Below are 12,453 nucleotides of genomic sequence, written 5' to 3' on the forward strand. Positions count from 1 at the left end.
TAGCCGCTCTGGAAGTCGGTCAAGCAGCTTGAGATCTACGCCACATGAGGAACTGGAGAGGCTAGCAGGTAAGAGTGTAGGACAGCGTGGGGTCAGAGAGCTGCCTTACATGTTTCTTCCTGCTCATCCAGTAAGAACACAGCAGATAAAGGTTTAGGAAGGTGAAAGCACTTGACGTTCTTTTGGAAGCTCTTAGAGTAAGCAGCCATAAGTTCTTTTTGTATAAATGTTCTTGTCGTGCTCCCTGATGACTTTCCAGCTGATCTTGGGCAAGAGGTGCGAGGCATAACTTTTCAGTGACGTGTTGAAGTTGGTTACCAGTGTATGCTCATCTTGAGACATTGGGTTGGTAAACTGATGTAGCAGTGCTCCTGGTTTTGCTGTTTCAGGTCTAGAGCAAGCCATTCTCTCCCCTGGCCAGAACTCTGGAAACTACTTTGCTCCCATTCCATTGGAAGACCACTCTGAAAACAAAGTGGACATCCTAGAAATGCTACAGAAAGCCAAAGTGGATTTAAAACCTCTTCTCTCAAGTCTTTCAGCCAACAAGGAAAAGCTTAGAGAGAGCAGTAAGTGCCTCTTCAGATATTGTCGAGTTCTTGTGATGCAGTATCTCAGGGGAAGTCTTGGTATTCTGGAAACCTCAACTGCCAAGTCCAGGAGTAGGAAGTATTAGAGGTTTACCTACACTACTGAAAAACCTAATATTCAACTGATCTGAGTTGTGTCAATATCATCACTGATTCTTTTCATCCTAATCACAGGATGACATCAGGACTATCAGACTGCTTTACTGGCCAGTAATAATCATAAGTTAAGATGATGCGAGTCTTGGTCTGAGTTTCCAGCTTTGTCTCTGGCATTTACAGGAGTTTTTCATACTGGAGACTGGTAATGTCAGCTCAAACTGTGGCATTTAAACTCTGACTTCACCAAAAGCTTAAAGCATAGGTCATTCTTTCAAGCATCTGCAGTGGATCCCATTGATCCATTAAGTATCAGTATCTAAAGATGAACGGTGGCTTGAGGATGTCACTTTTTTCAAGTGCAAACTGTAAACCTGAACTTCTCAAGACTGTTCCAGGGAACTTAGTCTGTTAGAGTTCACTTTTGCTAGCATCAGCTGTTCTAAACAGAGTTCAGGGCTGACTTCAAACTTAATGTTCAAGGACACCTCCCAGTTAGGGATTTGCATGTTTGGGCTCATAGCATGCATGGAGGGTACAAAATGCATGTGTTCTTTGACATCTCAAGGTCTAATTCCGAGTTGATTTCTCTTTGGCAAGCAGCATGTATTGCCATGTAAACAGGACTGAACGGAAAGTAATGCTACTCTGTGACTTGTGTGAAGTAGCTAGGAAGGAAAGCATCCGAGCACTGCAAATATTCTTAAGCATCAAGTCCGGGAGTAAGGAGCGTCTCCTAACATGGAGACCTTTTTCTTTGTTTGACTTAAATAGAACTACGGGTCTTTTCTGTATTCTACTTAGTCTGACTTCCCTACTAAAAGCTTTTTAAACTTTGATCCTCTCAAACTAAGGACGAAGGGACAAAAGATTGTGGGGAAGCTTCCATTCACTCACAAGTACCTGATGTGGGTTCTGTATTCCCATAAAATGCTGTACGGTTCTTCAAGTGTTGTAGAGTTTTCAGGTCAATTCCTCTCCAACATCGTTTTTCCTCATGTTCCATGCTGCATGTCTGCATCATTGTTTCTTTTCTCCACCTTCTTGCCCAAATTTCTGGTAAATCTTACTTCTTTGGGCCAACATCTGCTACAGCAACCCATAGTATGCTCCTGTCTCTTCTGCCTTTTATCTTAGGTGTCATCCTGGGATGTGTGTTAGCTGGTTCATAAAGCATGTCTAGCCTTGATGTCAGGCACTGATAGATATAAATGTATACACAGGAAAAAAGTACTGCTTAATGACACTTGTACCTTATTCTGGTTATGCCAGTGAGATCTTTCGGGGGGGGCTTTAATTTCTGAGCAAAAAATCTACTTCAAACTTTATGCATGCCAAACTAGGTGTGTAACTGAGCCTCCAAAGTATCTACATTTTCCAGGTGTGTATTCTCTCTACTAGTGATACTTCTGGAATTTTGACATCACCTACATGGTGGGTGTAGTGACTGTGGTTTCCTGCAGTATAAGATAAATGGCACTTACCTAACTGAAAAAGAAGTAATTCAGTTGTCAGATGAATGTTCTCTATTAAAAGCAGGTGAAGTCATAAAATGTAGTAACAACCTATCTTGCAGAATAGACGAAAGCTAGCGAGAACTTAACCAGTTGAAACCTCAACAGGTTCTTGTGGCAAAACTCCTAATTTTTATATTACAGTATCAGTCTAAACACAGGTCAGACATGGTTTGACAGCTAGAATGAACATCAGAAGATAAGTTTTTGGCTGTTCCTTGTGTTCCAATGACTTTGTGTTCAACACTTGCACAAGAATTTTAGCTCTCTTGTAAACAGAGACTCATGGTTTACCAGTATTTCTCCTGTATTTCTCAGCACATTCAGGAGTTGTACTTTCAGTGGAAGAAGTTGAAGCTGGGCTAAAAGGCCTGAAAGTGGATCAGGAGGGCAAAATTGCTACTCCATTTATGGCTGAGCAAATGGAGGAAGCGTTGAATGTCACTGGCTCCAGACAGATCAAGAAAGATGGAGATATGACGGCATTTAACAAACTAGTTAGCAGTATGAAGGCAAGTGGGACTCTACCTTCACAGCCCAAAGTCAATGTAAGTAGCAGATACCTCTTCTGAACTGTGCTAAGACATGAGTTATGAGCTGAAGACCCCTTACAGGACCCTTCTGATAACATGTGAGCTGTGACTGGGTACAGCAGCATGATGTTGAATATAGGCTTATGTTTAGAATATTGTGTTTGGAGGAGAAAGTAAGGGAGGCTCCTCAGTCATTTTTTTTCTTTAGCCAAAGTAATTAAAAGTGGGGCTTCTTTCAGCTCAGAGTTTACAGGGTTGACTTTAAGTTTCTGAAAGCCCCAGAATCCCAGTACTATGTGCCAAGTCTAATAATTGCCACCTTGAAAGTGGACCTGTGTGAATATTTAATCCAATAGATTAATATCTGAACTCGAAGACTAAATACTTGCCTCAAAAAATCCTGTATGATGAAAAGGCTGAATCTCCTACTGTAGAGGACAATTTGATAGTGTCTAAGATTCCCCTACACTTGAACTCATCCTGTCTAAACCTTATTTAACAAATACATCTGTAGAAAAGATGCTGTCAATATGACAGACATCAGTTGACTCTTTATGGAAGACTTGCTAATGTTATTTCAACGGTTGCCTTCATGCTGCAGTGAAAAGGCATCTCTGTTAAAATGCTTGTGGCATGGGTACAGCTAACACTTACCTGAAGCTCAGATATCTTGCTTTTGTTTTACAGAGGTACGTCACTGCACAATCTAATATTTTACACTTGGATTTTAATTATTTGTATAAAGAGAACTAAAATGCATACTTGTAGGCTGAAAGATTAATATTAAACAGCAGATGATACTAAGCTTTAGATGGGAAGATCATAGTGTGAAATTTCATTCTGCCACTAACTGCCCAAACAGTACGCTCGACCCAGAAGCTATCAATAACTGCTGAGAATACTCCTAAAATACTTCTAACAGCTAAGTCTAAAGCATCTGTTTTTCCTGCCAAACTATACCCAAGGACTTTTAGCCTCATCCCACTTAACTAAAAGATAGTGAAGAATGTAAATTAGCCCTGTGAAGAATTTGCAGACTGATTTCGTACTTAAATCAAGACTTTAATTTCTGACTGTCGCTGTACACTGACGAGTAATTTTGTGGCATAGAAGAGTATCCTAAGTAATTTCTCTAATTTACAAACACTTTTCAGTTTGCGCATAGCTTCACTTGAGCACTTCACTTGGGCCCAATGTTTCATCTCCAGTTTACACAGCTATATAAATTCATATCTTACTCGAATAAGGCACATCGAACTACCTGTATGCAACCTAGTACTAAGTGTTTTCTTACCTGGGGAAAATCTGGGAGCCAGCTCAGACCGTTTGCTGAAAATTTATTTGGCTGATGCATAAACCGTGTGTCTGAGAACAGGAATTATTTCTGCCACAAAGACAAATGTCAGTTGTGTCTTAAGTTTTGACGCTTGCTGTATCTACATCTAATTTTTGATGTTGTACTTTTCTTAGCAGAGCCTTGAGAGCCACTTAATGTCACCTCCAGACATGCCAGGCCAGCCTATATCAAAGAATATTCTGCAGGTACTTCTTTTGGGCTGGTGGGAGTACTTTAAAAGTGTATCCCCAAGGGGAAAACAAATTATTTGAAAAGATGGTATTGAAGGCAGTTATGGGATTGTAGTCAGGCATGACTCTGGGAGGAAAGAGAACTAGTCAGTAGTTCAGTATACTTACAAATTTGTCTTTTCATGCTATTTCCCATGATTACATCTTGAAAATGAAAAAAACATGGCTAAGTGCTGAATTTGAAGGCTGATTCAGAACTGGTCTATCTAGTTGCATAAGTCCACCTTGTCTCTGACTTGTTATAAATAGTGTAGCCTGTAGTGGAATAAAATGAGTGAGTTTGTGTAAATGGATCATATTCTGAACGTTCTTCCGTTACTTTTCTTAGGAACTTCTTGGTCCGCCCATTACCAGACCTGCTTCATCAAATGTCTTAAGTGGCCTGATAGGTGGTTTGGAACCTGCAGCCTCTTTACTGACACAAAGAGCACCTTCTCCCCCTATTCCACCTGTGTTTCCAACTCGAGCTGCTTCTGCAGATTACCTGCGCCACAGAATATCTTCACCCATTGGTGAGACTGGTTGCAAAACAGTGTGGGGGTTTTTTATAACTTGAATGTGTTTTAAAGAATGCTTTACAGAACAAACTTGCTGGCACTTGGTGGACAGTTAGGTCAGTTGTAGATGCCTTTTTACTTACTAGTCTAAGGTTAAATTAACCTCCAAAAATGTAGCTGTCTGTGGTGGATCAGTAAATTCTGATGTGGAGTAATGTGCTCAGCTACTGTATAAGAAGCTCATTTTCAGGGACTACTTGGCCACTTGTGTTGCAGAACACTACCAGTAACCTCCTGTGGCTCTCCAGCCTGGTGGCAAGGAATAGACATAGCTTTGTGTGGACTTAAGTGATGAGTCTTCAAGAGGAATTCAGAATTCGTGTGGAATTGTTGAACTTAGGGATGCATATTGTACAGGTTGAAAGAAACTGTTAGTCCTTTTAAATGTAACTGTTGAATGTTCCTTAGGTTTTGGACAAGGTTCTCAGCAATTGCTTGGTGATCCGTTTCCAGGTGTAAGGAAGCCCATGAGTCCAGTTGCTGCACAGGTTAGATTAAATGCTTTTTGCTGAATGTCTATTCATCTTCCATGTTGTGTGGTCTAGAACTAACTTGTGGAAAAACATACTTAGCTGTTGCTGTTCTTGCTTCAGTTTGCTCGGAGTGTGAGGATGCAAAGTCTAATTAGTACAGTCTCAAAACTTCATTGCAATTGGACCCATCTTAGAGTACCTCAAGTACAAGACTTCTTGAAACTTCTATTGTCTGTCAGTAACATCGATGGCTGTTGGTGGGCAGACACTTTGAAGATGTTAGTAGCTACAGCAGTAAGTTTTCAGTATTTAAAATACAAGCTTTGATTTGTGTTTTTATGCAACTCTGCTTCAGATGAGTCCCTTGGAAATACAGCAAGCTGCGCTAGAGGGACTAGCATTACCACATGACTTGGCCATACAGGCAGCAAACTTCTATCAGCATGGCTTCGGTAAACCACAAATGGACAAAGGCAGAGATGGCTACAGGAACAGGTGGGTAGCTGCTGCAAAACTTAAGGGGTACACTGTCAACTGATTTTTAATGAATTGTCCTTCACTAGGTATTAGTACTAGTGACTCAAGTTTTTGTTGGTTCTTGGCAATTTTGCCTTCTATTCTGTGTCAAGAGTAGAGCTGCTTCTGACTGACTTCCTGACCATTAACAGGCAGCAGCGAGTGACTAAATCACCTGCGCCCGGACACAGAGGGAATGCATCTTCTCCAGCCCCTGCAGCATCCATTACTAGCATGGTCAGTACCCAACGTGCAACGATGGCAGGAAAAGCTGTTTAAGTGTCTGCAGTAGCTAGACTACACAGCTGTAGTCGATGGGAGAAAGGGAGGCCAGAGAAGTTAATCGTCTTCATGTTGTATCTGTAGTCACATGATACAAGAAGGAATTGCACTTCATATTTAACTGAATGTCTTGACTGTGGAAAAAGCCTTTTCTCATCCGTGTCTTATCTGAAACTGAAGAAGCACCATTAATATTACCTTGACTTGGTCTTCTGAAACCAAAGGAAGACAACTATAAAAACTCAGGCCCCCGTATTTTGGTTCTGAAGTTTTCAGAAGATAAGAGCTGAAAGCCATTAGCAGCTTCAGAGAACACTGACCAAAGTGTCTCTGAAATACTACCTAGGTGCTTCAAGGTCACTTTGATAAGTAAAATCTGAAAGCCAAACTGTTGCCTCACTGCCTTCAGTACTATGTAGAATGTTGCTGCGATCTAAATTTTCCGGTTAGTCATGTACAAGTTTGCAGCTCGGATCTAACACAAACTATCAGCTGCTAAATCAAACAAGTACTTTTATATCCCAAACAAGCTGCTTCCACGGAACTGAATGAGGGAAAAATACAAATGAGGCAGTAGATACCTGCAGAACTATCGGCCCTGAGTCGACACAGGTAAGGCAGCTCTGTAGCAGCTCAGCAGGAGTTCCTGTCTGGAACTGATAGCAAAGAAAAAACAGCTGTAATCTAAAATACAGCTCATCTGTTTTGTTTCAAGCCTGTTAAGGTACACTTAACTTTGAGAACATCTGCTGGTTTTAATAAAGACATCAGACTTCTACAAAAGCTGAAGAGAAGTGCTTAAACTAGAGAATACAACTATGAAATGAGGTGAAGTAAAACCATGGGCACACAGTGGCTGACTTGAAAGAGCTTTAAATGGAAAGGATGTGCTAGAATTGGTGTCCACCCACAGCTAAGATAGTGTGGCCTCAATAATGAGCACCGAGTAAGGCATTACTATGTTCTCTGCAGCTCTCTCCTTCCTTTACACCTACCTCGGTGATTCGCAAGATGTATGAGAGCAAGGAGAAAAGCAAAGAGGAGCCAGTTTCTGGGAAAATGAAAGTCGGTGACGGTAAAGATGAAAATCAGAGGCCAAATGAAGGTATTGTAATGGCTTTAAAATAACACACACAAGAGATTTGGAATAGAATCAAAGTTTCAGCACATAATATGCCTAGGCTAATTTAGGCATTCCCAATTTGTGGAGACGAGGGTGTAGAAGTGAGCTTGTAAGAGGAAGGGTTAGAGCTATAGAGGGGATACACTTCCAAGTGCAGTCTTCCAGCAAGTTCCTATATATACAGCTGACTTCTTTCTTTTAGCACTCCAACTGTCACTGCTACCTCAACTGGTAGCAGATGATTCTAAAATATTTTAGGCTTTAACTGACTTAGATGGTCTGTGGAAGTAGATTCTTGAGGTGCTTTAGCATTCCAAATCATGCTAAGCAGATGTCAGACTTGGAAGGCTGCTGCTAACTCCCAGACACATCTAAACTGAAAAACCACTCTGTGCTAAATTTCTGGCACAACTCCAAATTACAGTCTTGTCTAGGGAGGATCACTTGTACCTCCTGTTGTCTTTGGGACTGACTCATCTCTCCTGTGAGTTCAGAATTTAAGAGGGGGAAAAATAAGAATTAAAGGGGGACTTCTGCCGATTCTGGCCTAATTTAAGCTTGCTGTCCACATTTCTGTGGAACATTCTTTCTCATTACTGTTTTGAAATAGTTTGGCCAAAACCATCCAGGGAAGACGGATGCTTACTTTTAAATATGTGACTACAGTTCAGCTAGTCCTGAAATGTAGCTATCAAATCCAGTCATTAGCTTTAATTTTCATTAGGTGTAATCTCTAGCTGTGGACTATAATAGCTGTATTCAATTCTAGCTACAGATAACCTACTGTCTAGTTCAGTGGAGAATGCAGATCAAGAAACTTTGCCCACCTTAGGTACCAAACTACCTGCACTGCAACGCTCTGCAAGTTCCACACCTCTTACCCAAGCGAATCGTTGCACCAAAGAGCAAGACTACAGGCCTAAATCAACTGGTAGAAAGACTCCTACAATGGCCTCCCCAGTACCAGGGGGCCCTTTTCTTCGTCCTGTTCATCAAGTGCCCCTTGTTCCTCATGTACCAATTGTGCGACCTGCTCATCAACTGCATCCAGGATTGGTCCAGAGAATGCTGGCACAGGGGGTTCATCCGCAACATCTCCCTCTGCTGCAAGCAGGTAAGCCGCACTTTTTCCCCCCAGTAAGTTAATGCATCTTCTCTGTAAGACTGACTTTGTTAGGAACAGCACAAACGGATACTCGTTACTGGTAAGTTTTGATGTAATAAAAATTACCTTTAAAGCCAGGCAATGAATTCCAACCCATGTAAATCTAGAAATGTTTTGCTTTAAGTTCCTTACCAGGTAAGAAGTTTCCTCACTCTTGTTCAACAGGTGTGCTTCCTCCTGGAGTGGACCTGTCTCACTTGCAGGGAATATCTGCTCCTATTCTTGGCCAACCTTTTTATCCCCTACCAACAGCAAGTCACCACATCTTGAATCCACGCTCTGGGACGCCTTTGCAGCTAGCGATGATGCAGCAGCAACTACAACGATCAGGTAGGCTGAAACCTAAAACAGGAGCGTGAGTTTTAGAACGCTGACTGGCCTGCTCCAGGTACAATACTTGTTGGCCTGTTCCAGTATACTGTGCTAACAGGAAGCTACTTTGGGTAATTTACATAAGCAAAATCACTAATTTTGGCCAGTGCAGTTTCTTGAGCCAGAAGGAGGTCCAAGTGAAGTATTCAGTTTCAAGATCTGTGTTGCTGTTGACAGATCTGCCTTTTGCAGCGTGTGTGCAGTCTTCCCCTGCTGGGTGAGAGGCCACCCACCTCTCTCAAATAAGTGCTATTTGATGCTGGTCTTCCAGTTAAAACCTGCATGGTACTGTGCCCAGAACTGGTGGTGTCAGGCAGTTTATGGGAGTACTAACAAGAGAATATGTGGGGTCTGGATTTCCCAGGGCTAACAGAATGAGTAAAAGCCATGTCCAGCTCACACGCCTTGTCAGGTGATTGCTGTAGGGCAGATCTCAGTGTTGGGTGAACGTACTACTCCACCTCTAATAGCTTCACATTCCACAGGCACTGGAGCACAGGGATCAGCTGCTGGTGCGCAAACAACCCCTCAAAATGTGCTGCCTCGGACTGGATTATCTCATGGGCACACACAGCTTGACCATCGCCCCAGCCAGAGGAGTGGCTCTCCCATTGGCCTTGCGAAATGGTTTGGTTCAGATGTCTTGCAGCAGCCTCTCCCTTCCATGCCATCTAAAGTCATCAGTGTAGATGAACTGGAATTCCGGCAGTGAACAGTGACCACTGGGTGGAACACTTGTGATTCTTTAGACTGGATACAAATGTCCATAGTCAGGACTTCACTTCTGTTTGTTTTTTTGGGGCTTTTCTTTTTAGCACTCTGTGCAAAATTTCTTTTTGAGAGACTAAAGCACATGGCACCTGTTCTGGTCTCATGTCTGCATCAAGACTAAAGGATCCATTATGGCTTGAACAGTGAAGCCTGAAGAAATTTAGATGCAAGACAAAGCCAGTTTAATCCTGGAAGTGTCTATTTTTTTGTTGTTTTTGTAAGATATGTGAATTAAGTGCTGATATTCTCTAGTGTAGAGGTAGCAGCTATGGATTCCCCCTGCAGAAAACTAAATGTATAGACCCTTGTGTACAGAATTGTGTATAAACAATCTTTTGTATATATACACATAGAATAGCCTTTTTGAATCTATACAGCTGTACATAAGAGTAGTTGGTAACAGTTGAGCTTTAGTTGTGCCTCTGGTTTGGACCTTTCTCCATTGTACGTGTGGGACTTTCTTGAAGATTAAAGTTGCATATCCCAAGTGTGAGTGAACAGGATAAAGTTGCTTTGCCTTTTCTTGCTGCTCATCTCCTCTAGGCCTCTCTCACATTCTTCTGTCATGTGCTGTGCACCCAGTGTAGCTTGAAACGTCAAAGTAAAAAGCCCACATCTTGCTGTCTGTATGATTCCTTGTGTGTGTGACTCTTGCCACCAAAGGAGAGAGTTGTTTAGTCTTTGAACAGCATTGAGGATGGGACCTAGTACAGTAACGAAGCCAGATCATCAGTCTGCTGTAAGTAGAGAGACTGTAGATACCTACTGGTCACAGCTCTGCCAGAGAGTTAGTGCTGGTCCTTGTTTAGCCACGGTGTTTTCCTTGTTTTAATTTTTCAAGCCAGTTACTAAAGGTCATCAAAATGGAGCCTCTGAATCCTCACCCTTCAACTCCTCAGTCATAGCTGTGGAATGTTCTGTACTGCCTTCAGTTCTGCTTACAGAAGGGAGTCCCGTGAACTGTCCTCAATCCAGTGTGCATCTCCTGATGCAGGTACTATGAAACTTGCCTTTGGAGTCTTGTTCTGTGGCTTGAAAGGAGGAGGACGGGGTAGTTTTGTGATCTTACTGTGTATGTTTGGTTTTAAAATAGTATGTTCCTTTTAAGCCTGTTTCACTTTCCTGGACAGTTAAATGTTCTCTTCCATCCTTCTACTGCATGGTTCCTCACTTCACTTCCTCACTTGTTGAGTCTAGTACTGCTGTCATGTCCTCTATCTAGCATAGGCCCTTGTGCTTTTAAAAAAAAGTGAAAGCAAAACCAGAATTCTCATGGACTTGCTCTTTCTTAGGTCTCACTGAATGCAAAACCAGCAGCAGGGAAAAAAATTCACTTGACTGTATTATCTAAACAATTGCCAGCATGCTGTGGTGGGTTTGTTTCAGTCCAGCAGAGACGGTGTTGTACAGAAATAGCAAGCTGAAATCTCCAAAGTGGAATCTGTTGGGGGTCACCCAGACTTCTAGTGGTTGTTCCTAAAACAATCTGTGTAAAACATGCAATCACCAGCTTGTCCTTGTAAGATTGTTTTCATACTTTTTTAACTTGACACTTTCCCAATAATGTTCTGTAAATAAAGTTGATTCTACCAGCTGTCTGTATCAACTGCTCTTGAACTCATCTATCATGTCAGTACATTGATCAATCTTTTAGCAGTGTTCTTACATGTTAAAGCCATGGTTTGAGCTGAATCTGCAGAAAATTTCAACTTTAGTTCATCCTCCCCTGGGGGAGAGGACCAGTCTGCTTTGATAAAGGTAACTGGATTCACTGAAGATGTACAGTGGAGTTGCTGCGTTTCAGTGTTGTTGTACAGCCATGCTTAAGCGTAAGGAATGAGACTGCGGGCTATTAGAACTCACAAAACTAACCAGCCCTACCGCCGGGGTGCAGGAGGCACACTGCTCCTAGCTTCAGCTCTGCCCCCTTCCAGTCGAGCTGGTAACCCCAGCACAGCTGCAGCAGTTCAGCTCACTTACCCAGGAATCTACCTGAAGCTTAGAACTAAGTATTAGGGGAAAAGGTTTAGAGTGGAATTAAGGCCTGAATGTTTTACCAGGCTGAGCAGCAACCACTGTTGCAATGATATGGTGCTTGCATGGGTGTCTGAAATCACTGCACTTCTCTTTTTATGTGTAATAATGAGGGAGCATTTTTGACACAAGTAACACACTTTTTGTAGAACAAATGCTAGAAGCTAACACATTTGATAAGCTTTCTGCTCATGTTAGAGCTCTAACATTTCTGTTAAAAAGCAACAGAACCACTTTTTTTCCAGCAGCCTGCTTCTCTTGTGTAATTTGAGTTCTCTAAACTAAGCAGGCACTTCTTTAAAAAAAATCTTTCCAGTCACTGACACAGTAAAACACAATCTAGTTTACTTCCATTAGTACAAAACTGAAGTGACTGCTCATGAGCAGAACCTCCCCTCTTTTCCTCAACTGCAGGACTATTAATAGCCTTGAAGCATTCAAACAAGAACATTTCAGATTAAGGCAGCTGGAACTCTGTCCTCTAGCGCTGTTCTGTAAGATACAGTTCTCCAGCCTCTGCTTTTCATGTTTTGATCTACTTTAGAGCAAAGTAATGCCTGATGGGTGAACTTTTTCCCAGTTTGGGAAGGCATGTGCGTGCAGCAAAAGATCATCCCAGGCATTAAAGCTTCCTTGTAAGATTTTGCCCTTGTGAAAGGCACTTAAATATTGAGTTTCTCAACTGTAAGTTCTGCCAGAATGGGAGACTGCACTACAAGTTGGCCAGAAACATCAGGTTTACCATGCAGTGAGATACTACCATGAAAAAACCAACACCCCTTGGTTATAGATTTGATAGAAAGGGCTTTTTTGCCACTTAATAACAAGTTTCAGGCAAAC

At 41.9% G+C, this 12,453-nt stretch overlaps 1 protein-coding gene across 2 annotated transcripts in view; it reads left to right on the forward strand.

Moving 5' to 3' along the window:
* The window catches only part of EIF4ENIF1 (eukaryotic translation initiation factor 4E nuclear import factor 1), an 18,470-nt gene extending 8,394 nt beyond the window's left edge, over positions 1-10,076 (forward strand). The window contains exons 8-19 of one of the 2 annotated variants that reach the window (XM_010143321.1): positions 16-68; positions 390-569; positions 2,519-2,748; positions 4,204-4,275; positions 4,649-4,832; positions 5,286-5,365; positions 5,706-5,845; positions 6,019-6,103; positions 7,121-7,253; positions 8,047-8,385; positions 8,602-8,766; positions 9,279-10,076. In XM_010143321.1, the coding sequence (XP_010141623.1) occupies positions 16-68; positions 390-569; positions 2,519-2,748; positions 4,204-4,275; positions 4,649-4,832; positions 5,286-5,365; positions 5,706-5,845; positions 6,019-6,103; positions 7,121-7,253; positions 8,047-8,385; positions 8,602-8,766; positions 9,279-9,520 (1,903 nt within the window). In that variant the 3' untranslated portion in view covers positions 9,521-10,076. The remainder of the gene's footprint in view (positions 1-15; positions 69-389; positions 570-2,518; positions 2,749-4,203; positions 4,276-4,648; positions 4,833-5,285; positions 5,366-5,705; positions 5,846-6,018; positions 6,104-7,120; positions 7,254-8,046; positions 8,386-8,601; positions 8,767-9,278) is intronic. The other variant, XM_010143322.1, reaches the window with a different exon arrangement.
* The last annotated feature ends 2,377 nt before the right edge of the window (positions 10,077-12,453 follow it).

Source organism: Buceros rhinoceros, unplaced genomic scaffold (assembly GCF_000710305.1).
Source record: "Buceros rhinoceros silvestris isolate BGI_N320 unplaced genomic scaffold, ASM71030v1 scaffold19779, whole genome shotgun sequence".
Taxonomy (NCBI): Eukaryota; Metazoa; Chordata; class Aves; order Bucerotiformes; family Bucerotidae; genus Buceros; species Buceros rhinoceros.